General features: G+C 34.3%; 3 protein-coding genes and 1 pseudogene across 4 annotated transcripts; 2 read left to right on the forward strand and 2 right to left on the reverse strand.

Moving 5' to 3' along the window:
* Positions 1–15,269: 15,269 nt before the first annotated feature.
* On the reverse strand, positions 15,270–15,418 carry LOC122018189 (annotated as a pseudogene).
* Positions 15,419–16,341: 923 nt separating this feature from the next.
* LOC122015736 (probable sulfate transporter 3.4) lies at positions 16,342–19,577 on the forward strand. Its single transcript, XM_042572754.1, has 13 exons — positions 16,342–16,730; positions 16,807–16,855; positions 16,930–17,137; positions 17,216–17,387; positions 17,476–17,541; positions 17,636–17,749; positions 17,823–17,939; positions 18,022–18,148; positions 18,237–18,523; positions 18,603–18,793; positions 18,908–18,993; positions 19,082–19,158; positions 19,243–19,577. The coding sequence occupies exons 1-13, from the start codon at positions 16,392–16,394 to the stop codon at positions 19,378–19,380; spliced, it is 1,971 nt and encodes a 656-aa protein (XP_042428688.1). The 5' UTR covers positions 16,342–16,391; the 3' UTR covers positions 19,381–19,577.
* A 461-nt stretch (positions 19,578–20,038) lies between these two features.
* Positions 20,039–21,525, reverse strand: LOC122015737 (FCS-Like Zinc finger 8-like). 2 transcript variants are annotated; one of them, XM_042572756.1, is made up of 3 exons: positions 21,448–21,525; positions 20,571–21,353; positions 20,039–20,483 (listed from the first exon to the last, which is right to left on the reverse strand). In XM_042572756.1, exons 2-3 carry the CDS (start codon positions 21,293–21,295, stop codon positions 20,330–20,332), a joined length of 879 nt encoding a protein of 292 aa, XP_042428690.1. In that variant the 5' UTR covers positions 21,296–21,353; positions 21,448–21,525; the 3' UTR covers positions 20,039–20,329. The 2 variants fall into 2 exon arrangements, with proteins under 2 accessions (XP_042428690.1, XP_042428689.1); XM_042572755.1 differs by having other exon boundaries at positions 20,571–21,519.
* A 1,688-nt stretch (positions 21,526–23,213) lies between these two features.
* LOC122017267 lies at positions 23,214–27,868 on the forward strand. The gene is made up of 13 exons (XM_042574830.1): positions 23,214–23,376; positions 23,469–23,521; positions 23,614–23,691; positions 23,821–23,902; positions 24,272–24,342; positions 24,620–24,721; positions 25,271–25,360; positions 25,701–25,775; positions 25,858–25,890; positions 26,018–26,095; positions 27,065–27,127; positions 27,310–27,428; positions 27,566–27,868. Exons 1-13 carry the CDS (start codon positions 23,322–23,324, stop codon positions 27,585–27,587), a joined length of 921 nt encoding a protein of 306 aa, XP_042430764.1. The 5' UTR covers positions 23,214–23,321; the 3' UTR covers positions 27,588–27,868.
* The last annotated feature ends 17 nt before the right edge of the window (positions 27,869–27,885 follow it).

Consider the following 27,885-nt stretch of genomic DNA (forward strand, 5'->3'; position numbering starts at 1 on the left):
AATTATGATATCTTCGGTCTATTGAAATCCAATTATTGTTTTATATTTATGAATTCTAGTTATTAAAGACTATCCAAAAAAAAAAAGCAAATATTTTAAAAAGAACATTTTTTTCTTAAAAATCGCTTTAAAACGATTGTAGCATTACTACAGTGTGTAGAAGCTACTCAGTAGTTATTACGTGTAGAAGTTATTCGATAATTACTACAACGTGTAAAAATTATCCAGTAGCTACTACAACGTGTGTTTATTATGAATTTAGGATTTAGAGTTTATGATATCTTAATATTATTATATCAAAATACCTTCTACAACTACTTTAAAGTTATTTTTTATGAAGTTTAGACAATTTGAACCAAATTGATAAATAGTAATTTGATATAATAGTGTTTAAATATCCTAAACTCTAAATTTACACTAAACACGTTGTAGCTGATACTGGTAGCCTCTACATGGTAAATTCTAAATTCTAAACTCACCCTAAATATGTTGTAACAACTATTAGATAGCTTCTATACATTGTAATAACTATCGAGTAGCTTTTACACATTATTACAGCTACTAGTAGTTTTCTACATATTATAAATTCTAAATCTTAAACTCATTCTATTCAATAGCTCTATACGTTGTAGAAGCTATGTAGTAACTAATATATATTGTAGAAACTGTCTGATAACTTCTACATCAAAATAGGATTTAGAGTTCAGGCGTAGACAATCATGATCTCACAATCGTTGAATTTTTTTTTTTTTAGCTTCTAGTTATTATAGTATTAAGTATAAAAAAAATTTGAATTAAATTTTTATTTTTTTAATGTGGGTCGATGGTACAAGGTGAATTGGATAGGGTATATCAGGCGGGATCCTCTTGTCCCCCCTACCTGGTTCATCCCTAGATCAGGGACAGTGATTAGAGAGATTCAATAGCCTCCATATACTAAAAGGTGGGGACCATTGAATCTCTTCAATTAATATAGTGGATCATGGCATGATTCATTAAAAGTGAATCAGAGGATCTCTGTTGAGGGTATATATAAATAAAATATATATTATTCTAATAATGATAAATTTAATACATTATTTGAAAAAAAAAAAATTGCTCGTCCTAGCGTCCCGATAAATTAAATACTTTAGGAATGTGAGTGGGCAGGTGTGGCTTGATTTAAGTCTCACATATGTGACTCCCTATCTTCGCTTTATTGACTCATGTCAACCGTTAAGGACAAAGTGAAGAAGTGCTCATAACGCGCGGCAGGGAGCTGAAAGTCCAAAAGCAAAACGTTGACCTTTTGCCTTTTTAATCTTGTTGGTGTCGGCACGAGTCTTATTGGTCAACGCGGAGTCCACCATTCATCATATAAAAACGTGCTCTTCTCGTCAAACTTAAAAGGACCTAATAAATACGTTAATATTATATTTATAGATTTATAATTTTTATAGCAGAATATGAATTATGTTTTAAGTTCGATTAACTTAAATCCGTATTGGTCGGCACAACCAAAATTTACAGGTGACTGGCAGTACCGATTTTTTATTTTATTTATTTTATTCTTATTTTTTATTTTTATAGTTAATTCCTTTCTTCCCGTCTCTTTCTCTGTTTTTTTTCGACAAACAAAAATTAAATATCTTTTTAAAGATATAGGAGATAGGTTATTAGAAAAAAAAAAAAAAAAATATATATATATATATATATATATATATATATATATATATATATATATTTTATATTTTAAAAAATATGGAAATCTTATCAACACAATATGGTATATCATCTTATCATTATAATATGAAACTTTAATATGGTTGAAAATTTTAAAATTTGATTTAAACATAAGAATTTGATTTGCTAATTGTATCGAGAAGCAATTCGTAGCTTTTCACCTCCACGTAGAAAATGATGGACCTACTTATGGTCCTCATATAAAGCCCTAACTTTGAGAATTAGTAGAAAGAATGATTCAATTAATGATCCTCTGGACATCCCTACCTAATTCTAAACTCGCATTTGAACTTATCGATAAGCATTCAAATTAAAGGACAGTATTTGCAAGGCCGGTTTTAGGCATATATTATTAAAGTTTATGTCTAGGGTCTTAATTTTTTAAAGTTCATTATTTTTAATATATTAAATATATTTTTATGTATATTTTTTTAAGAAAATAGAAAATTATAGTGTTTTGATAAAAAATTTGCATGATCTCATTCTTTGATCAAACATTCATATTTTGCAAAGATCTCGTTACGGATAAAGTCATAAAGGTGCTCTCTTTTTAACATTTTTTTTTAAAAATTATGTATGTTATTTCTAAGATCTAATCTATTTCTCTTCAATATCTTTCAACCCTACACTTTCTCCTTTGATAGGTAAGAACGTGAATTAGAAATTTTTTATCCATGCAATGCAAAATAAAATATTAGTTTTTTTTCAAATTCCCCCTCTTCTCCTTTTCCAGCTCTCCCTCTCTATGTTTCTCTCGCTAGTTGAGATTGAGAAAGAGAAATCACACCTAATGCTGTCATGTTGATTCAGTTGGTGCTACTATACTCCTTGTTTGATTAAATTCAAATGTAATGCATCCGTCTGTATTGTGTCCGATCAAGATGCATTATTTTTTTATTATTATTAAGTAAATAGCGACTTAAATATATCTTTATCATTTTGCTTCTTTAATAGACATTAAATTTAGGTTTTATTTAGATGTATTTATAATAATAAATGTTTAGATTTTCTCATTTATTTTTTGTCTTTGGTGGATGATGATGAGTTAAGATTATGAGCATTGTTTTTTTTATTATTGTGCATTCTCTTATTTTCTCAAATTTGTTACCTTTGTAAAAGTTGTTTTAAAGAAAAATTAAATAATTTAGTAATTTTATCCATTAAAAGAAATTATCATTTAAACTTGAATATGAAAATTTAATTAAAAAACTATAAAATTTATTTTTTAAAATTAATATTTTGATTAGTTTTAAAATAATTAAAATCCACCATTGTCGGTCCTAAATCTGAATAAGAAAGAGCATGAAATATTTTTAAAATAATATCAAAGGCCTAATTTTTTTTTCCGTCTAGAATCTCACAGGTCTAATTTTTTTCCGTCTAGAATCTCAAATATGCTTGAGCCACTCCTACTTCCTATTTCACTTTATTCACAATAATTGGAGACCAAATACCCCCAGGGCTATAGTGTAGCGGCAGGGTATCCAGGTTGTCACCCAGACATGCAACTAAAGGATGCTGGGCTCCTGCGCTGCCCACTGCGAGCGCTTCCTGATTTACCCGGATGGCCAGTGGGAAACTTCCGTGGAGCCGGACCGGTCACCCCAGGCTCGACGTTACCCAACCTGGTTAATCATTTCATTTTTTTTTATTAATGATTAGTCTCCGGGCCTATAGTGTCGTGGTAGGACATCCAGGTTATCACTCAGACACCTGCGGTTCGATCCCCAGCTATAGGGTATTTGCAAAAAAAATTTCTCCAAATGAGGGGCGCAATCAAAGGATGTTGGGCTTCTGGGTTGGTCGCTGCGTGCGCTTTCCGATTTACTCTGGTGGTTAATGAAAAACTTCTGTGGGGCCAGGTCGATCACCCAAGGATAGTTAATTGAAGCTAACTAGGATTATCATATATTTTTTTTTAATTAATGATTAAGTAAAAAAATTGGAGATAAAAATTTCACTTTTTTTTATTAATGATTAAGTAAGTCTCCTCATGGCGGTGCCGTGCTTAAGACATAGGGTGTTGCCATATAAGGTCTTGGGGTAAAATTCGGTGTGTCCGAGCATACCTCCTCATGCCTTGGTCACCTACACTAATGGCTAGTTGTCATCCGTGATTTATTTCCTCCGTATTGGCCTAAGGACGAGTTGGCAGGGCGTTGGGGTGAGTGAATCGCCTTTTGTCACATGATTAATGATTAAGTAAAACTCAGTGCGTCCGAGCATATCTTCCCCCATGCTTTGACCATTTGCAGTAAGGGCTAGTAGCCACTTGTGCTTTATCTTCTCCGTATTTGTCTAGGGACGGGTTGGCGGAGGCACTGGGGGCAAGTGAATCGCCTTTTAATTTGACACTTGATTAATGATTAAGTAGTCCCCTCGAGGTGGCGCGGTGATTAAAGCATAGGATGTTGTCATATTTTTCCCATTCCTTGGCCACTGCACTAATGCCTAGTATCCACCCCGTGGTTTACATCCTCCGTGTTAGCCTAGAGACAGATTGGCAGAGATCCTGGGATGAGTGAATCACCTTTTGTCATATTGATTAATGATTAAGTAACTACAGTTTCTTTGTTTACCTACTCATATATGGTTGTAGAGCTTTCATCTTTTATTATAATTGATTCATGATTAAATGCCCTCGGGCTATGGTGTAATGGAAGTGTATCAAATTATCACCTAAAAACTCATGACTCATACTCGTGGTGAAAAACTTTTATGGAATGGGATCGATGGCCCTAAGTTTGATATTATTTGATTAATTATTTTTTTTTATTAATGATTAAGATAAGAAAAAAGAAAAGGTGTCTATGGAAGAACATGCAATCGAATATCCAAAATTCTTCATCTAAATCAGTGCTAATTAATTAATCCATCATACATAAGCCCACCATGCACCTCTTCAAAATATTTAATTCCATGGAGACGAAAGAAACACTTTGCAACTTCTGAATTGTACCGGAACATTTATATGCAAGCCACACGTTTTGATTCCCTACGCATGAAGCAAAGAAGAGAAGAAGGATTAAGAAGGAATCCGCCGAGAGTGATCGGTGGACCAACACACGCCATTCAAGTTTCACCACCATGGATCAAATAGGAGGAGAAGAAGAAGAAAAAGACATTGGAGCCATTTCACCGTAGCCGCGTAACAAGCAAAGGAATCGTATCCCTTAGTTTTGATGCATGGCCATTCTTTAGTTCTTCGATCAGATATTTTTTAGTGAATCACCTGTCACTATCGTTAAGCTGAAAAGGAAGAAGGTAGGCACATGTGCAGGTATTCATGTCTCGCACTGCACTGTTTGTGGCTTTCATGCTTTGTGGACACACTTTGAGAGGGTAACCCCTTTCTCTTTTTGTCCCCACCTTCATAGCACTTGTTGGGGTACTTTGGCAAACAAAATATTGTCGTGTTTGATCGAGGACGGATTAGGCTAAGTTTGGTTTGGTCAAGCGAGGTGAGTGTAGGTTTGGCTTGAAGGTAGCTCGAGGTACACTTGTGACAACCATTTGCAAAGATAACTTCATATAGCTCTTTTCTCATATAAGACTTTCCTTGTCAATGTGCGATCTTAACTTAATCCATTTAGATTTTTCTTTATTTAACCCTCGAGTTAGGACTTTACCCCGGATCGACTCATAATGGCCTATGCTTAGGACCCCTATTATATTGGGGCCATCAAATTATATTTATATATATAATATTAATTTAGATATTAAATATTTAAAATTATAGCTAAAATAAATTTTAGCCAAAATTTATTTTTATTGATTATTTTAATTTTTTACTAGCTAAATTATATTTGGTCAATAGTTTTTAACTTTTAGATTTAATCAATAATTTTTAATTTTTTATTGATTAAAATTAAATTTAATCATTTTTTTACTCGTATTAGATTTGATTGATAATTTATTTTTTTTAATATTAAAGTTAGATTTTATTGGTAATTTATTTTTAATTTTTTATTAAAATTTGACTCGTAATTTTTAATTTTTTACTAATAAAAATTTAATTTAATTATCAGAAATAAGTTTAGTTAATAAATTAAAAATACTTATTAGTTATACTTAATTAATATTTTTTTATAAAAATACTTTTGAAAGTCTTTCAAAAGTATATTTAATATTGTACTATTATTTTTCTCTAAATTTTATTTGTCTTTCTTTCTGCTCCTTTATTATCATTTTTTTTAACATTATTTTTATGTCGTAGCTCTTCGACGAGTTATTATGTACATTTTTTTTAATAATTTACCATCGATATTTACTAGCTAAATATTTTTGACTAAATAAATCTAATTGATAATTTATCGAAGTTAAAATTGATAAAAGACAGCTTGGTTCACGAAGGTCGAAGGTCCTACCAATATGAGATCCTAAGAAATAGTCTATTATATGTAGTGTCTATATCTACTAGACTATTACTCGGACCTATTATATTTAGGTCACATAATAATAATTTGTACTGTTGCGCAGACTTACCTTCATCAAAATTAAAATTAATTGATAATTTTTAAATAAATATCAATTAAAATGTATATTAATAGTATTATAATAATTTATTAATCATGGCCAAATTAGTTAACATAAAATATTTTTTTATTTTTTAAAAATTTTACTAATAAAAAAGTGAGGTTTGACACAAGATAAAGTTATTGCTACATGACCTAGTTGGTCACTCCTTCCAATTGCATAAATAATCATTGACAATGTATAAAATTGTCTTTTTAAATTTTACTAATAAAATTAAATATCTCTAATAATATTTTTAATATTTATTTTTTTAAAAATATTAAGGTCTTATTTTTTTTTTCCAACCTAAGGCCTCAAGAATGGTTGAGACGACCCTAACTTTACCCTTATCTAATTCTAGTTAGAACTTTACCATTTGCTAAGCAAAAATGGCTCAGAACGATTGGGTAATCGATCAAGGTCAAACACAATCGATCAAGTGATCGATTATGAGGAGAAGTTCACGAAACAGAAAGGTGTTGGATCAATTGGGTAATCTCGATCAAGACCTGCGCCAATCGATCAAGTGATCGATTGGGTGCATTTCTTCACGACAAATAGGAGCTCTTGATCGATCAAGAGAAGTTTTTTGCGAAGCACAATAGCTTCCTCGTGAGATCGAGCATGATCAATTGGGAGAAGCTCGTGAGCGAATAGTGAGTTTCGTAATTGATTGATTGAGAAGGCTCATAATCAATTGGCTAATCATTTAAGTGTGAAGAAAAGAGTCGTTGCGAGGTTTGGACAGACAATTTGATGTGCTCAGATCTGACGTGGTAATTGATTGAACGTAAGGCCAAGCAATTGGAACCCCTAATCCGTGGGAGGTAATGACAAAGATTCAAACACAACTCTTCTTCTTCTCTCTTCACCGTTGATCCTTGAGTTTTGGAAGACAAGTGTTGTTACACTTTCCAACCGATCAAGAGGCATTTACAAGCTACAAGAAAACAAGCAAGGTTTTCATTTATATTGTATTTTTTCTTCTTGTTTGCATTATATGTCTTGTATGTGAGCTTGTACGAGGTTTCTCCATCTCTGGAGTGTTTCTGAAAAAGAGGATTTTCATAATGGAGAGTGTACTTTGTGTGAATTCTTAGATTAGTCACATCGTTGAGATGGATACCAAATAAATCCAAGTGTTAGCAACTTATCATTAAATAAGTGATTAAAGCTAATTACCCCTCCCCCCTCTAGTTCGTTTGAGTGTCCTTATAAGTGGTATCAGAGCGAGGTCATTCTTCATTAGACTAACTATTGAGAGAGTAACGAGCTAGAGGAAGAAGAAGATATTGAAGCTTGAAGCTCTAATTTCCAAGTCAAGAAATTATCATCAAAAGAACTCAAGTTCAAAAATAGAGTTTAGAGATGGATTTGGATATGATATTCGAGCACCTCCACCATTCGGCATTGGAAGCTTCGACCTTTAGAAATCAAAGGTTGAAAATTTTCTCATGATGGAGATAAAACAATGATTTGCTTTAATAGAGGGATTTCAAACTACAATTGATGAAAATGGGAAGCTCCTCAAGGAAAATAAATGAACCGAGGAACAAGTCAAGATATGCGAGGTCAACAAGAAGGTAACCAAATTATTGGTTAATTTAGTGTCAAGCACCGTATTATGCAAAATCAGAGAGTATAAAGATGCCAAGGAGCTATGGAGTAAGTTGACAAAGCTTCATGAAGATTCATCCTCAACGGAAAGCAACGACAAAGGCAAAGATGTAAACTCTTTGTTTTATATACATGAAGATTCGGAGGTTAAGAGGTGCTCAACATCCGAGGATGAAGTTAAAGAGACATCCACCTCCAATATTGGGAGCGTAATTTATTGACACCGGAGCAAGAAGAAGCTTCTACTTCTGAGTCAAATGAAGAAGGATCATGTGTCATCCTTATAAGAAAAGAAGGTATATCAAGTTTAATTTGTAAAAATAAAAATCATATTATTTGCTTTGAGTGTAGGGAGAACGGACACTACAAGAGCAATTGTCCAAAATTGATGAAGAAGAAGGCCAATTGACACGAAAGCGAAAGAAGAACCCAAATGAGGTCTTACTCGTGATACGCAAAGGTAAAGAACACATTATGTACTTCATATGCAATCAAAAGGGGCATTACCACAGTCAATATCCAAAGGGAAGGTTTAACAAAGGAGGAAGCTCAAGTTAATGGGAAGCTTCCAAGAACAAACTTAAGGTACCATTAGTTAATGCTACTTGCTTAAATTATGATAAAAAGCATATTACAAATCATTTTTATCATTTCAATACTATTTATCATGAAAATAGAAAGTATGAAAACCTAGAGTTAATTATAAATCATTTCATTCTAGGACTATCTCATCTAAGGTTAGGAATGTAGATAACAATTTAAGCAAGAATTCTAAGGATTTTAGGTATATGCCTAAAAATAAAAAAGCCCAAGAGAATAAAAAAAAGCCTAGATTGAAGGATTTAAGGAGAGAAAATCAAGTCTTAAGGTCAAGACTTGATAAATTAGAAAAGTTCTTTAAAAGAATAGAAAATGTCTTTAAGGGGTCAAATGAACAAGATCGAAGGATAGATAGGGAAGACTCATTCAATGGAAAAAGAGGTTTGGGTTACAAACCAAAAGTCAAAGAGAATGTGCCCTCATACCATAGAGTTCTATATAACTATGGAACTAACCCTAGGTCTAGGAGTCAAGTTAAGATAACAAGGAAAGTTATCCCTAGAAGTAACCTTGAAAAGACTAGTATAACTAAGGCTTTTAAGAAGCCTAAGAAAGTCACTAAGAAGATCATAAGGGAAGTTATCTTTAAAGTTGACCGTAAGGAGTCCAGTGTGATCAAGGTTTCTAAGAAGCTTAGGAAGGTATTAATGGAAGTTATCTCTAATGAGTACCTAGAACACCCAAGAAGTACTAATAGGTTTTGGATTTCTAAAAGTATGTTCTCTGCACCCTAGATGAGTTTAGAGAGTGTCAACTTTAATTGAAAGGGTAGTTAACCCAACCTTGGTGAAGTCAACACTTTGTGGTATTTTCAATATATTGTTACACCTTAAAAAATAAAGGATTAATATTTACTCTTTAGAAGACTAAAATATGTCAAAATTTAAAGATTTGGACCTAATTAAATTGGCACGATTAGGTTAGAAGTCAAAGAAATATCAAGTTGGGATTTTGACAATTTCTTTAAGAGATAGGGCAACTAAGGATTATTTTTAAATTTAGCGATTAGTTAGTGATACTTAGATAGATAATCTAGGTATTTCCTTTATGATTAAATTGCCATGATTTTGTGCCCTATCATATGTCATGACATTACATTTAACATTCATATATGTTTATGAAAAATATCATATGTCATGTCATACATATATCATTATTCATGATAGTTTTTCTTTTTGGAAAATATACATTTGGTATATGTCATGCTCATTTTCATGCATTATTTTAAATTCCTTGTAATTAAGGACAATAACATCAATTAACATTGTAGGTTGGATGATCAAAATTTAAATGCTTAGTTAAATATGCACAATCCCTTAATTTTAGGGAAAATCTATTGTACATTTCACAAGAACCATAGGCTCGACTTGTGTGTATTTTTCAGATACTCTAGATACAAGTGAGATATTAAAAGGATGAACAAAACTTAAGGTATTCATTTAGTGCATATTTTTGAATTTAATTTTCATCTTAACAATAGATTATGAGAAGTCCAATCATTGGAAAAGATAGTTTACAAGTCTTGTGCATTTAACTCAAAGAACATGGTTGAAAATTTGCTTTGAAAAATATTTCAAAATTATTTTGGAAAATCTTGGTGAAATCTATCTTTTGGTAGGAATCACCATTGATTAATTGAACACAAAGTAGAGTGAAGCATTGAAGTTTTTTTAATAGTTTTTAATTTTATGTCAATCTTTAAAAATGGAAGATATTTTCATAGAAAATTATTTTTTCATGATAGTATATGGCATAAATAATGTCTATGTAAAATTTTATGATTTTTGAAAAATGTAGAATTATTTATGGATTTTTGAATTTCAGTCTGAAAATAAAATTAGAAAAATTCAGAAATGTCAATTAATCAAGCAATCGATTCACCCAGACGTGAATCGATTGGTCAATCGATTAAAGGTCATTTTCATGAGCACAAAGGCTCGTGGAATCAATTAAGTGATCGATTAAGCACCCGTCGAATCGATTCACTGATCAATTAAAGTGGCTTCAATCGATTGAAACCCAACTTCAATCGATTGAAAAAGCTTATTTTGGCTGAAATGGTCTGATTTTAGTTCATTAAGCCTCGTTTAGTCATGTTAATCATCCCTAACCTTAAGAAATGCATTTATAAATATTCAAGGATATGTTTCTTGATGATAACAAGAAAGGAATAGTTAAAGAAGACTAACTTAGAGTTTAGAAGGAGGTTTAGTTTCAAAATAGAATTTTGATCTCAAAACTTCAAATTTTGGATTTCCTAAAGGTTTAGGAACTCCAAGTCATTATTGGTGCAATAATAGAAGTATAGTACATGTTTTGAGGGGGAATTCTCCCTTAAAGACTTGATTTAACTTTGTTTTTGGTGACAAAGAAACAATGGAAGGCTGAGTACCTTTATTGTTATGAATGCTCAAGGATGAGCATTGGAAACAATGGAAGATTAAAATTCTTCATTGTGATAGATAGGTGCTCTAGGGTGAGCATACGATATATGCTCAAGGGTGAGCATATGCTATAGGCTCAAGGTTGAGTATATAATATATTCTCAAGGGTGAGCATAGGATACAATGAAAGATATGAGATTTTCATTGTATTTCTTTGACAAAATTGACTTTTAAGGGGAAGAGTTTTTGATATGTGTCAAAGGGGGAGAAAAATATAAAGTTTAAATTAAAAACCCACATTCATGCTTCGAGCATGGGATAGGAGTTGGGCTAATATGGGTTGAGCTAATATGAGTTAACTTAACTTAAATATATTGTCAAATATCAAAAAAGAAGAGATTGCTGGTGCAATCATTTCCCGGGTCAAGGTTGACCAGTTTGACTAAGCTCGAGTGGATTTGAGCTTGAATTTTAATTTTGGACAATATATTGTGGATAACATGTTTGGACAATATGTTGTGGGACATATAAGAGAAAAGTCAAGTAAGTCATAGAGGACCAGTACTTGACTGGTAAAGTCCTAACTAGGGGTTAGAGGTTAGACAATGATAAAGTCCTAACTAGGATTAGGCAACAGTAAAGTCATAACTCGAAGGTTAGGTAAAGGAAATTCCAAGTGGGTCAAGGAGGACCGTGTGTTGGCAAGAAAAGTTCTAATTACGGTTAGGCAAAGGAAAGTCCAAGTTAGTCAAGGAGGACAATACGTTGGCAAGGAAAGTCTAAGTGTATCACAGAGGACTGCATGTTGGCAAGGAAAGTCCAAACTATGGTTAGGTAAGCAAAGTTCATCAAGTGGGTCAAAGAGGACCGCACGTCGACAAGGAAAGTCCTAACTGTGGTTAGGCAAGCAAAGTTCAAGTCGGTCAAGGAGGACCGCTCGTTAGTAAGGAAATTCATAACTACGGTTAAGCAAGCAAAGTCTAAGTGGATCAAGGAGGATCACACATTAACAAAGTAAACCCTAATTACGGTTAGGCAAAGGGAATTTCAAGTGGGTCAAAGAGGACATCACATTAGCAAGGTAAAGTTCTAACTGTGGTTAAGTAAGAGAAACATTTAAGTAAGTCAAGAGGGATGCACTTGGTGATCAGAAGTCCAACGAGAAGTTGGCAAAATCTAAGTAGGTAAAAAGGTTGATCGAACACTTGATAGAGAAGTCTCAATAGGTCATGATTGACCAGAGGTTGGGCAAGGGAACCCTAGATTCATGTTAAGTGAGTTAGGGCTGGGTAACTGATTGTGCCAAATCCAATCGATTAGTGGATTGATTGAGAGCCTATCTTCGTAAAGCAGAAAGGACTCGGATCAATTAGGTAATCGATCTAGGTCAAACCCAATCGATCTAATCGATTGGGAGGAGAAATTCGTGAAATAGAAAGGTATTGAATCGATTAGGTAATCGATCAATACCTACACCAATCAATCAAGTGATCGATTGGGCACATTTTGTTCACGACAAACAAGAGCTCTTGATCGATGAATTGATTAATCAAGAGGAGTTTTTCATGAAGCACAGTAGCTTCCTCATGAGAGCGTGATTGATTGGGAGAAGCTCGCTAGTGAACATTGGTGTTTGTAATCGATTGGATGGTCGAGTGAGAATGCCCGTAATCGATTGGCTAATTGATTAAGTGACGAAAAAAAGATCCATTGCGAGGTTTGAACGGCTGGATGTGCTCAAATCTGATGTGACAATCAATTGGGGGTAAGGCCAATCGATTGGGAGCTCTAATCCGAGGGATATAAATGCGACGACAAAGATTTAAACGCAACTCTTCTTCTCCACTCTTCATAGCCGATCCTTGAACTTTGGAAGAAAAGGGTTGCTACACTTACCAACCAATTAAGAGGCGAGCTACAAGAAAGCAAGCAAGGTTTTCATTTGTATTGTGTATTTTCTTCTTGTTTGCAGTGTATTTCTTATATGTGAACTTGTAAGAGGGTTCTCCATCTCCGGAGTATTTTCGAGAAAGTGTACTTTCATAGTGGATAGCGTACTCTGTGTGGATCTTTGGCTTAGTCACCTTATTTCCATATTTGACAACCTCATAACCACTTCTCTATTCATCAAATGTCATATGTTCTGGAATATTTGCAGAGAGATAGTCTTGTCGTTGAGGTCGTTGTAGACCAACATAGAATGTGAGCCTAATATGAGGATAAGGAAATGGGGTCTATGTTAAGTGGTCTTATGGATAAGTGAAGTTAACGATTGAGACTAAGAGCATGATGAGACCTACTGAGACCGTGTTTGAGAGGTTGCTAGTGATTGAGACCAAGACTAAAAAGATGTTGGGGCTGAGGCTAAGATAGGGAGAATGTTGGAATCTGAGATTGAGACTTGGACAGAATTGGTTTTTGAGATTGAGACATGGAGGATGCTGACGATTTAGGTCGAGATTGAAAAAATGTCTAGGTTGAGGCTGATATAGGGAGCATACCAGGATTTGAGGCTGAGACTTGGACATAATTGGTGATTGAGACTGGGGCGTGCAAGATTCTACGATGGAGGTCGAGATAGGGAAGATGTCAGGGTTTGAGACTGAAGCATAGTGATGTCAACGATTAAGGCCGAGACATGAAAAATATCAGGATATGAGACTGAGACATGAAAGGTGTCGGCGAATAAGGGTGAGACATAGAGCAATGTCGGTGATTGAGACAGAGAAGATGCCAAAGTCTGAGATTGAGGCACGAAGGGTGTCAGCGACTGAGGTTGAGACATGGATGATGTCAATATCTGTAATTGATCAGACTTGAACATTTGAGATGAGTGTTCTGAGTGAGTTTGATTAAACCCGCATCCCTTTTAGACTGAGTTTGCTCCCTTGTGAGCCAAGTATATTTCACCTTAACCTTAACCTTCACCGACAACTCAACATGATTTTTGACCTTACGAGATATGTGGGAGCTACGAGAAACAACCCCATCATAATATGCCAATTAATAGTACTATATATTTTATTAATGAACACGAAAATCAATCTTTTAATACTTTAACATTTACTATGTAACAAGGTTCTTACTGACTAAACTAACTATTACCTTTAGCATAATAATGCCTTAGTAACAATTATTTTATGTCTTAAAGGGAGAGATGATGCTTATTGAACTTGAATCTATTTGAGAATTGCAACAAAGTATTCATATAAAGAAAGGATTCTTCTTGCCTCCTAGATCGGAGATATAGAATCGAATGTCTAATTCGTTTGGAGGACAAAACAAAGACAAGATTAATGAGTAGTGTATGTGAATCTTTGTAAACAAAGGAATCAAAGCATAAGAGTTTTTGGCAAGCGAAGATTCAACATATATATTAACTTAAGTCACTATAGAAGAATCTAAGAGGGATTGTTAGGCTAATTGCTAAAACTAATATAACCAAACCGCATTAATGTCCCTAATAAGTCTTCTCTAATACGCCTTGTATCTAAAGACTAGAAATTATATGTGAATTTGAGACCAACAATCCTATATCCCTCTAAAGGAAGGTATCTCATATGCCTATTATAATGTAATATAAGATAAGCTAATATTAATATAAAGATTTTAGCTTTATTGAAGTTCTACTGTTTGGTTCAACTTTAATGACAAAAATATTGTATAGTTAAGTGGGGAAACCCTTGGTAGATCGCCTCAATCTATATGTAGCATCGAATAAATAAATAGTGTTAAAACTCAAGAGGAAGTGATATTCAAATCAAAATGCAAAACGCTAGAAGAGATATCTAAGAATTATATTTAAGAATTTTGTTAAATTCTTGCCATCATCTATTTTTTTTAACCATATTTAAAGATAAATTGAAATGGAATAGACGGTTGATAAAAAAAATTGATTAATTTGATAATCAATTTGTTCGATTATAATGACAAATTTTGATGGGTTTAATTTGTTTAATTTTTTTTTAATTAATTCAATTTCGATTCATTCAGTTCATTGTAATCGGATGCTCAGTCTTACTGTAGGGCTCATCTTAGACGCCGGACACCACCTCATCAATATGATAATGAGGTGGAGGTTGGCCTGGGTCTTATAGGTAACGATAATTGTCATCAAGACCCTCCAGCCAACGTTAGTATCAGTGAGGTGTCGTAAGTTTTTTTTTTTTAATTTATAAATTGATGGTCGCTAGAAAAATTTTATAGGATCGATTGATCAAGGGTTAGTTAGGTTTATTATTATTACTAACAATCGTGCACACGCATTACGTGATACGAGGAAAGAAAAATTAGACTATAAAAAATAGTTTTAATTTGTGAGTATTATCCTTACTTTGATTTTTTTTAGTGGGGTAGGACTTTAATATTTTTATAATTTTATACACCTCTAGAGGTACTTACAAAAAATTAAAAGATCATCTATAAATTGGGCAAGAGTGCGTCAAACTCATGTAATAGTGCAATGCTAGGACGACACTTGATAATCTCAGCAGTGTAGCAAGCTATTGTAACGAGCTCTCCCTTATAAAAAAATTAATTTAATATCATACTTGATTTTAACTAAAAAGTTTAGACAAAATATTTATAGAAATTTCTCTGCTCATAGTTTTATCAATTCTAATAAGATATGAAATTAAAGAAAATTTTAAAATTTTAATTTATTAATGAAAAAAATTCGAACTATATCACTGATTGATTAATGAAAAAAATTTCTAATAATACATCATAATTAGTCTTGAACTTTAGATTACTAATTAAATTATGTTTTTATGAAAAAAATATTAACATAATTTTATTTTAATTTTTATCCAAATTAGTTAGTAAAAAAGATATAATAATAATAATAATAATAATATTATTATTATTATTATTATTATTATTATTATTTTATATCAAATTCGAGGAACTCAAATATAGATGCTCTATATTAACTGCCTGCCGGTAAATTCGAAGAACTCAAACTTACACGCTCGGTGTAGTTTGTTGAATCCTCGTGAATATATATATTAAGAAAATACTAATTATCTATATAATAAAAATACTCTTTAATTAGATAAAATACATTAATAAAAACTCAAAGTTAAAGCCTTATCTCGAGAGGAATAGTGAGGAGACCGATTCTTTATAGACTATATCAGTTAGATTATCTAGAATTGATAAATCAAAATATTTGAGATATTCAATAATCAATCAAATATTTATAAATAATTTATAAGAAATTGTAAAATCCTTTAATTTCGCTTAAGTTAACGACACATTCCAGATTTGAAGCCCTGCCCTGCCCTGCCCTTCCCTGCCGTGTCCCAACTCTTCTGCACCTCCAAATCTTTTCGTATCGCATCATAAACCCTCCACTCATCGTCCGCTGCCTTCCCCGAAAAAGTAAGTGGAGTTCTCAGCCTTCTTTGATTCCTCCATTACAAATTAAAAATGAAATATAAGAGAAACAGGCAGCAGAATCAACAGTGTTCCTCCTCAATTCCTCTATAAGTAGCCACCATTCTCGCACAAGTTTCTTCAGCCCTGCGTGAGTTCCTCCTTCCAATTCCAAACATGGTTGGAAACTCCAACAGGGTCGACAATTTCCCAGACGGCAATGACCTTGAGGATCCCATGCACTTCTCACGCCCTTTCACGGCGCCTTTGGAAGTCCACAAGGTCTCCGTGCCACCCGAAACCTCCACCTTTCAGTCCCTCAGGCAGAGGCTGTGTGAGTTCTTCTTCCCCGATGACCCTTTCCACCAGTTCAAGAACAAACCTTTTGTCAGGAAGCTTGTCTTGGCGCTCCAGTACGTCTTTCCGATCTTCGAGTGGGGGTCGGACTACAGCCTCGGCCTCCTCAAGTCTGATGCTATCTCAGGCATCACCATTGCAAGCTTGGCCATCCCACAAGTATGAAAACTTCATTTCTGAATCTCTTACTTGCCTTGAAAAATTACCTTGTGATTGTTTTCGTTTTCTTCGACAGGGAATTAGCTATGCTAAGCTTGCCAATTTGCCTCCCATCATTGGCCTCTGTGAGTCTGAGTGCTTAAATTTAACAACTTGTGGAAACTGAAATGACTAGTAATGGAACTGAACTTTTTGACAGACTCGAGCTTTGTGCCACCATTGATTTACTCTGTCCTCGGGAGCTCGAGAGACCTTGCGGTTGGCCCGGTATCGATTGCATCTTTAGTGATGGGATCCATGTTGAGGGAGGTGGTCTCCCCTGATAAGGAACCTATCTTATTTCTTCAACTAGCCTTCACCGCAACCTTCTTTGCTGGTGTCTTCCAATTTAGCCTGGGGCTCTTCAGGTGACACTTTTCGCGCTCTTTATAAATAATTCACAAGCCATAAGTTCTTGGTTCCAAAATCTCGGTTCTCGATTGCAGGTTGGGATTCATAGTCGACTTCCTATCAAAGCCAACACTGACAGGATTCATGGGGGGAGCAGCAGTCATTGTGTCACTTCAGCAGCTCAAGGGATTGCTTGGAATAGTTCACTTCACTACAAAGATGGGATTCATTCCGGTCATGGAGTCTGTGTTTGAGAACAAAGGAGAGGTAAGAAACACCAATTTCTGAAAGAGCTATTGAGATCATGGTGTTTTGCTGTCCAATATCGATTGATCTTTTCTAATGATTTGAGCAGTGGGCATGGCAAACAGTTGTTATGGGACTCTCATTCCTTGCTTTCCTGTTGATTGCAAGACATATTGTAAGACCTGAATCCATCTTCATACTTAATAGACCTCTTTATACATATAAAATTTGGCCAAATTTTAAATTACTCTTGAACTTGTATGGCTCAGAGCATGAGGAGACCCAAGCTTTTTTGGGTATCAGCAGCAGCCCCACTGACGTCAGTGATCCTCTCCACCATCATTTCCTTTGTCTTCAAAGCTCCAAACCACGGCATCAAAACAGTACGAACTTTTCGTCTATAAGAAAAAAAATGTTCAGTTCTTGTTGTTCTAATTGACTTGCTGGTTCAAACAGATTGGGCATTTACAGAAGGGGCTGAACCCTCCTTCAGCCAATTTGTTGGACTTTGAAGGTTCCTACTTGAGTCTTGCAATTAAAACAGGAATAGTTACAGGAATCTTGGCTCTCACAGTAATCCTGCTAAACCTTTTTGACTCAAATCAGATTTATGGCTAGAAGAGACTAGTCGAGTTAATCGACAATGGATTTGCAGGAAGGAATAGCTGTGGGAAGGACATTTGCTTCTCTCAAGAATTATCAGATTGATGGTAACAAAGAAATGATGGCCGTAGGAGCCATGAACATGGCCGGATCCTGTGCTTCTTGTTATGTTACAACTGGTAATCCACACCTTGTTATTCCTGATATCTATTGTTGAAAAGAAAAATAGCAAGTTACATATGAAGTTAACCGCAATTGATGTTTCAGGTTCGTTCTCCCGATCGGCAGTGAACTACAATGCCGGATGCAAGACAGCAGCATCAAACATTGTCATGGCATCTGCAGTGCTCTTCACAATGCTATTTCTGATGCCACTGTTTTACTACACTCCCAATGTCATGTTATCTGCAATCATTATAGCTGCGGTGATTGGACTAATCGATGTCAATGGTGCCCTGCGGTTGTGGAAGTTGGACAAATTTGATTTTCTTGCTTGCATGAGCGCGTTCTTTGGTGTTCTTCTCGTCTCAGTGCAGATGGGCCTAGCCATAGCTGTAAGAATTCTTTACAATTCAACCAATACGAGCCACTTGCTAGCTGAGCACTCACTGTTATATTAATTGTTCTATGCAGGTCGCGGTATCGTTATTCAAGATTTTGATACAGATCACTCGACCGAACACAGTTGTCTTGGGGAATATCCCAGGAACAAACAGCTACAGGAGTGTGGCACAATACAGGGAGGCAACAAGGATGCCAACATTTCTAATTCTTGGCATTGAGTCCCCTATCTATTTCACCAACTCGATGTATCTGCAAGAAAGGTTTGTTTCGTTCTAGTGTCGCTACTCCTACATTTTCATGTTGATTCGACTAGAAGTGATACTCAATTGCGGATATATCCTTTTAGGATAAAAGTATCTTTGATTCTATGTCAGGATCTTGAGATGGATTCGCGAAGAGGAAGAAAGGATCACAAAGTTGAATGAGAATTCCCTCAAATCGATCATACTAGACATGGCTGGTAAGTTCAACATTTGTGACCATGACAAATGGAAAAAAAAGTTAATCTGCTACTTTGTCGTTGATGATAAGCTTCAAATTTTACGCAGCTGTAATGACTGTGGATACGAGTGGTATAGAAGCACTTGTGGAGCTGAAGAAGATACTGGACAAAAGATCTCTTGAGGCAAGTATTTCGGACCGTCACTGCAATTTAAAGTTTGGGTCTCTAGTTGGTATCTTACTAGACATGTCTCAAAATGGTTTGCAGCTTGTTCTGGTTAATCCAGTCGGGGATGTAGCACAGAAGCTATCTCAATCAGGAGTTTGGGATCTTTTCGGGTCCGATCACATCTTCGTGACAATTGGGGAAGCGATTGCTGCATCCTCGCACAAGGTCAATGTATGATCTTGGGTTGGGTTGTCTGTGAACATTAATCTAACATAGAAACAAAAGGGATAGGCAATAAGACAAGCCAACTGTATGATGGCATCTGCAGCAAGCAGTGGCAAGATTCTAAAATATTGCCTTATTCAAGCTCTTGTTGTAAGAGATTTTGAGATGAAAAAAAAAATAACAGAGAAATTTAAATCTGTTGCCTCAAATAGTCTCACTTTGCTTGTTCGTTATTCTTCAAAATTGATGTTTGATAAGATCTTGTTTCTCTGAGCACTTATAATTCAATCATAATTCAATATGAAGAACAAGAGAATCCTCTCTACTTCAACAGTCCAAGTATATCATAATGTATGTGAACTATTACAAATTCCTAAAGAAGAAAGTTAATTGCCAGTAAGATCAGCAAACTAGATGATGCTTGGATTCTATTATGAATGGTTCATTGGAGAGTCTTATTGGAATGTAATCAATGGATAAAAAATAATTTATTTGGAGATATTTTAGATATTAATTTCTCATTCGCTCTAGAAATTAATTTTACAACAATTTGTTCATGAAATAGATTATTCATTATTAAATAATGCTAAATCTAAAAAAGCCATATATACACTTTTTAGAGATTAAAACAATAGTTCAATCATCTCATGGCACAGAGTACATCATGCCATTTCGAAGAGAAAAATTGTAGATTTCACCAAAAGGAAGTTTGTACACAAATTATTAAGCAATTCAATTAAAACTGACCATATTCTTTGATCTGAGCTTTAGAACAGAAGAAAAAGACAGGTAGAGCAATTGCCTGCAAGATCCGGCTAACAGTACTATGAATCCTGAAACAAAGAAATGAATGTACATGGTGATATTAACTTTTTTTTGCAAAAGATCAATTTTACAACACCGGCATGGTTCTTGATAAACAGATGATCAAACTGTTTTATCTTCTGAATTTGAATCCTGATCAGCCTACAAAGCCGAAGGCCATCTCATCAAGCAATATCTCCTCATGGTCTGATGAACCAGGAGTGGCAGCTGAAAATATTCTGGGTTTCTCCTTTTCTTCCATCAATCTTTCTTGGCCACAGCAAACACAGCTACATAGAGCTTTGTTGCTACTGCAATGCATAAGGAGTTATAACGGTAAGGAGCTAATGTCGAATTATAAGGACAAGAAGATGAATTGGAGATGTTTAGGGACTAACCTACACATAAAGATGTCTTTTCCCTCTTCTAATTTCTCCTTGCAAGAAGAGCATGATAGTGAATCTTCCTCTTTATGACCAGATTTCTTAAGAGATGGTGATCCTATGATGTGGCTTTCAAGTATGCAATCTCCAAAAATGTGAGTCAGTTTGGGGCTAGGACCATGAGATATAATGCAAGTGTAGTCCTCCGATCGCTCCATCTCACTCGAAGAGATTGTGCTAAGAAGTCTATGAGAAGATCCCAAAACCTTCTGAAAATTGGACTCTGGTTGAACCTCTGAATTCAAGTAGTTCTTGACATTGTTAAAAGACTTAGTAACAAGCCCTGAAGAACCAGAATGTGGTTTGGGTGATTGAAATTGTGGCTGTGACAAGATACCATAGTCATGGGTCGAGGCATTGTTCCTCATCTGTGAACTAAACACAATGTTCCTGTTCCCAGAGTGCCCTGAGGCCTTTCCACAAGGTTTGGTTTCCTCATCATCATTGAGAAAATCAAGGAGGCCAAGGCCTACCCTGCTGCTGTCCCAACATTTAAGCCTGCCATGAATGCCTGCAGGTGTAGGGCTCCAAACTGCACCACAGTCTGAAGAGCCCTTGCTGGTGAATCCCACAAGCAGGCCAGGGGCATTAGGGAAGGGGCTACAAGAGGCCTTTTGAGACATGAAGTGCTCTTTACTTTGATCCTTGTGAACTGGTCTGCTCCTCTTCCTCAACATCATCTTATCCAACCTATGAACACTGCTACTTAATTAGTTGCTAATCTTCAAATCCCTAGTACTGGCAAAAGATCAAACAAAAAGCATGAATGATCAAAGGCTATCACATAAACAGATTACAGGAGCAGAAATGAGAAAGGAAAGGGAAAACATGCCAGCTTTTGAGTCCTTTGCCGGTGGTATTCTCCCTCTCCCTCTCTCAAATGCGAGTGTGAGAGATTCATGCAGTGGATAAAGAAAAAGAAGGGCAGTAGGTGGAGTTAAAGTGGGGTTTCACAAACGTACCAAAGCTTCCGAGGAGAGCACTGTCACACTCAGTCACAGTCACACACACCTCCCTCTCCTTTGGCTGCATGCATGGAATTCAGGGCAGGGCAGCTCTGTGGCTTCTGCTGCACTCCGTCGATCACAGTCGTCAGAACACAACGTTAATTTATTCCTCCGTTACATCAATCTCAGTTTTGTTCTGAAACCGGAAGGAAACAGTGCGAGCCTGACAACTGAACCATGCAACCATTCAGTGAGTAAACGGAAGGATGGGAGTGAGAAGGTTGGAATTTGATTGAGTTGTTGTAGTGGGTCCACATGGCAGTGTAGGCCCACGGGGGAATCTATGATACTACAATGACGAGATGGTGGTGCGAGGAAAGGGAGGGTGTTCCCTTGTCTCTTTCGGAGGCATTGAAAAAAGAGCGGGAAAGAAAGGAAAAACAAAAAGGAGATGACAAAGAGTAGAACGATGGTGTCAATGCTGGTGGATTTCGTACGTTCGGATAGAATTAAAATAAAGATATTATATATAAAAAAAAAGAAAAATAATATATAGAGAGAAAAATTTTAAGAAAAATTTTAGAATAGATATATAAAATGATGAAATTCATAAAAATGAAAATAATAGATCATTAATTTATATATCTATCCTGAGTTTTTTTCTAAGATTTTTTAAAAAAATTAATTTGTACTATCTAAATTAGAACACCCACATTAATTTTTTCTATCATTATATATAAAATTTTTAGGTAAAAACTAATTTTATTAAATTTAGATAATTACTTTTTACTATACACTATATCAATTACCTTAACTTTTCTATTATCTTTAATTTTTATTATTATTATTTTTTTATTTTTTATTATTATATTTATGGAATTAGTAGAAGGAGAGAAATTGAAAAAAATTAATGGAAGAAGAGAAATTAAAAAGAATTAGTGGAAGGAGAGACTAAAAAGAAATATTATTTATTTTTATGATAGAAGTTTTATCACTATTCATTAAATCTAAATTTAGGAATAAATAAGGTAGTTGAGTTAAATATTTTTTAACTACCATATTTAAAATTTAGGATAAAATTTATGGATAGAATAGCTAATATAACCCATTTGAAAATTATAAATCTGGATCTGAACTTAGACCAACCAAATAATTCGATATCATATTTTTTTAATAAAAAATTAAATAAAACTTCAAAATATATAATAATAATATTTTAATTTAAATACATAATAACAAATCTCGTTTTATCATATATTTTTATTTTATGAATTTAAATATTTAAATTTAAAAATTTAATTGTCTAAATTGTTAATTACTTAAAAAATAATTATTTAGAAAATTTAAACCTTTGATAAAATAAATATTACATTAAAAATTTATGATATCAAAATCTCCAAGCGTTAAACATCACAAAATAACTTTACTCTATTTTTTCATCTTAAATTTAGGTAATTCAAACCCAATTTAAATTCAACTCAATCCAAAAATAAATTTTACTTAATTTTTCATATGTTTTAATTTTTTAAAAATTTAATTTATTTACAATATTGTAATTTAAATTTTTAGGATTTAATTTTTTTTAGAGCCGGACCGGTCCAGGACAGATCGTGCCGTGCCCGACTCAATCCCGGCCCGTTTACACTGTCAAGGTTTTTGATATGCACTCATCGTCATCGACCTCCTCTTTATCGCCGCCGCCGACGGATTTTGTATTTCTCGTCTCCCAAGCGAAGGGTTCAGGCAGGCGATTAGATTGATGGCGACGCAGGTTGTTATGGGGCTGTCCAAAATCGCGCTTCTGCTAGGAGCAGGTGACTAAATTCTTCCTCTCCGATCTCATCGACTTGATATCTGTTCCTCGCTTTATTTGATTCGATCCGTGTTTTTTTTTGGAATATTTCAGGCTCGATCTTGATGCGAAACGGCAGGCTGTCTGATATCTTATCAGAGCTTCAGGTTTGAGTTGTTTAATTTTGTGCTGTTTTTTTTCTTCTTGATTCGGTGATGAATTCGAGATTCTTAGATAATTTTATCTGATCGGTGATCAGGTTATGGTCAAGGGTTTAGAGAAATCTGCAGAAGAAGGATCTGTCGATTCAGAGCATACTGAAGCACTTGCATCACAGGTACTAGTTTCATTCGTTAGCATGTGTTAGCGATGTTACCGTACCAATTGGATTTTTGATGTCAAATAGATTTCATCTTGTTTATTTCTTTATATTTACTTAGAAATCTCACATATCAATTCTATGCAGGTTCGTCGTTTGGCAATGGAGATGCGTCAGATTGCCTCAGCACGTCCAATAACTATTCTCAATGGAAATTCTGGCGTAGCAGGTATTTATTTTACATGCTCTCCCAAATGTTTGAAAGGTATAGTGAAGGCCCTCTTTTTTATTATTAATTGTTGAGGTTTTCTTTGTCTAAGGTATTTTTTTTTATCTTTTCATAATGCAAGAAAGAGTTGCTTAAGATAGGTTTCCAAAAAGTTGAATACTGTCATCATGCTATTCATATTTTGGCAATTATTACAGGGTGCACAATTTTGAGTGATGCATAAAGACATTTTCTTAGAGTCGTTATTCTTATTCTTATATTGCTTCATACTATAAAAATCTAGTTATTTTTCTTATATATATAAAAACTCTTGCCTTTTGTATTGATTTTTTTTTTTTTGCTGAAAACTACATCTACTATTGGTACCAGGAAATATGACATCACTTGTGATTCCAACTGTTGCACTTGGAGCATTAGGCTATGGCTTCATGTGGTGGAAAGTATGTTTCTTCATATTACTAGTTTTTTTTTGTTGTTGTTGTAGAAATTCTGTTTTCTATTGAAGAAATCTCTCACTTACCTATGCAAAGTAATTCTGTCAAATGGAGATTAATTGTTCTTTCTAATTTTCTTTATTTTGGATAAATATCAACTTAAAATATATGTTATCTCAACACCTTATTCTCTTGTGGTTCTTTGTGAGTTATTTGGTGAATTTTGATTTATTTAGTTTAGGCGACCTAATATACTTATAATTCTCTTTTATGTTTTTGTTAGGGTATCTCCTTTTATGATTTTATGTATGTTACTAAGAGAAACATGGAAACTGCTGTAGCAAGTATGGCGAAGCATCTAGATCAAGTCTCTGCTGCCCTTGCAGTGAGTATTAACTTTTTTATCTGCACATTTTATTACTTCATCAAAGAAAATGCTATCTAAAAGATCATCTCTTTCTTTGTGAGATTTAATGCTCAATTAGCAAATTTACTTATTAAATTGCTATGGGCCTAAAGTTGAATAGGCTTGTGACAAGTTGAGTCTTTACAATATGTTCAAACTAGTTTGAGGGGGAGTGTTAATGAGCTAATTGAGCCCTTTTCTAAATATTTAAGGTAGATATCGCCTTTTCTAAATATCTAAGGTAGAGAATTCAATCGTAATATTCCATATTTCTAATAACATTTATATATTGGTAAAGTGTGACTGCCTAGTTTTTTATGAGGAATAATTCTCCTTAATCTCAATGGTATATGGTTATCATTTTATTGTTATGTTTTATTGGAATATTTGATATTTCAATTATCACGTAGGTTTTTTTTTCTAATTGGTATTATTTGTCTTCTTTTATAACTTTGTGATTCTTAATCCCTTTTATATGTAGTTATGAAACCATTATACTAAAGAAGAAGTTTATTTATTTGTTTACAGCAAGCTAAGAAACATCTGACCCAGCGAATTGAGAATTTGGATGGGAAAATGGATGAGCAAAAGGGGATATCTGGAGAAATAAAAAATGAGGTAATTGTTTGTTACTTTTGCTATTAGCTTAGTGATTTTGTGGTTGCAAGTACATTTCTTTTGATACAAAAACAAAATGTCATTAATTTTTTGCTACAATCAAGATTTACAATAGCTTTCTGAGTTATGTTTCCAAATTTAATTTTTCATGTCTGGTCTTAACGTTAACTAGTTGTAACATCTACCCATCGAATCTTCTATACTTGGTAAGATTAAGATTGCTATTGAATACTGATTATAGACATAGGAAATAAGTATAAATGTTACATCTCTTCCTGCTTGCAAAGTTGCTATGCTATGGTGTTGTTGTCTCTCAACTCATTTCTTGTTCCATAAATAGGTAGTTGAAGTTCGCGGAAAAGTTGATAATATTGGCTTTGAATTGAATAACCTGCAACAACTGCTTTGGGGTCTGGTGAGCAATTTTCCAGCTTCTATTTAGCTGATTTTGGTTATGCAGTTCCTTTTTTTTAATGATTCCCTAATTTTCTAAACAGAATGGGAGGGTGAGTTCCATTGAAGACAAGCAGGTGAGCAATTTGAAATTGTTGTGCTTTAGTCGTTGTGCAAAAGCTTATCTTTGGTTTCCTGTTATTACGAAATAAATACAGGATCTGCATGCTATTCAAGCCATTTTCATTGTTTTTGTGATAACAGAATTTTGCCTGTGCTGGCGTTATGTACCTCTGCCAGTTTGTAGAAGGAAAAGGTGGGAAAATGCCAGATCTCCTGATGGTAAGATGGTGATGGTTATATCATTTTGCAATTGTATTCTTTATTTGTTATCAATATGGACCTTACACTATCTTTATAATATGTATTGTTAATGATCTGTTATTTAACAACACAAAAAAAATGCATCCCTATTATTTATAATTTTCTGATCATAGCAACTCCATACGACCAATACTTATGACAGATGATCCCTCTTTCATTTTTCTGTTTAAATAATCATGCTCCAAACCCTTATGCGATTAAGAATAATTTTCACAAGTTGGGCTTTGTGTGATGGAATAAGTATCATTGGCCTTCACGAGGAATTGAGAGATTGTTTTTGTTAAAAAAAAAAATGATAGAGATTGATGGTTCTGTTTGGTTTCTGAGAGCTGACACTTTGTCTACGAGGGAAACGTGTTGTTGCATCATATGAGCCACGTTAGTGGCCGAAATCATATGCATGGCAAGAAACAAACTTTTGGTTTCTGTTTTCTCTTTGAGTTGGTCTTGGTACGAGGGTTAGTTGTAATTTATAGTTGTGTTTGAAACAACAATTAGCAGTTGTTGTGGTGTGTCTAATGAATTCAAATAGTTATGTGGATTCTCTTCCCGAGAATGGCCACCTGAGGTCTTGTCTTCTCTCCTGCAATATATTAGCGCTAGTTATCTTCCACCCGTGGTTCCAATTTGTCCATAAGCAAGTTCATGCGCAATCTCTTTCCCCTTCTCACACTTAAGATTTAGTTTTTCCTGACAACCCGAAGAAGTTGGTGGATTCACATCAGTAGGAGTTACATGTTGGTCTTGTTCCCTATGTTTCTATGGATGTGCACTGGGCAAAGATTGTAATATTTTTTGTTTGTGCTTGTCTCTCTCATTTCAACTCAAATGATGTGCTCTAACTGTTCCGTCAGGTTTTTCTGTCCATACTTATTGTCAGCTATCTTATTTCCCATTTCCCTTATATAATTTTTCCTCTATCTGCAGGATGGCCTGGATAGCGGTAGGAAACGACGCTTTTTGGGAGCTAGCGAGGCTAAACAATTGAAGGTTTCTGTTTCTTATCTGAGTCCATACGTTCAATATACAAAGCTTGTATCATCATTGTAGAAAACGGCCGATCCTTTTGCTAGCAAGATTTACATAATTCATATCAATTAGAATAGTGATCTAAGTTGCTGTTGAAATATTTGAATGTTTAAATCACTCGTATGCTTTTACCATTTTTACAGGGTTTGCAGGACATAGTAGAGGCATTCGAAAATGAAAATTACGACACATCTAATATTGACGGAATCATACAGAATGACACTAACTCACTGAGCAACTTGAAGTCGAAGAGCTTGTCCCGGTCAGTGATGCCCTCCCTCACTTTCACTTTGAAACATTTATTTGGTTGAAGATTGATAGTCTTTGCCTAGATAGTAATGATGCAATGAGTTATAACTGTTTTCTATTGATTTTACATCGATTTCTATTCTTCTCCAGGACTATCTCGCTCAAGATCTGATGTGTATACAAACATCTGCATGTATTATACCATGGGCTTTTTCACAGTGTGGTTTTATTTTACATGGGCCTGAGAGATCATCTCAGAAACTCGATCATTCATTGCCCATCCACTTTGTGGAGAGAGAGTTTTCTTAATTGCTGTCATCATATATGTAAATCTATTTTTCTAGGTTCTTTTACTATTTTCTTGATTGTTCCAATTGTGTAATTGGGATCTGGCTAGAAGCTTGTTTACTTTTCTCTTGAATAAAAGTTTACTATCAAGTAGTCATTTCTCAAGATGCCTTAGTTTTAAC

The sequence above is a fragment of the Zingiber officinale genome, chromosome 8B (assembly GCF_018446385.1).
Source record: "Zingiber officinale cultivar Zhangliang chromosome 8B, Zo_v1.1, whole genome shotgun sequence".
Lineage (NCBI taxonomy): Eukaryota > Viridiplantae > Streptophyta > Magnoliopsida > Zingiberales > Zingiberaceae > Zingiber > Zingiber officinale.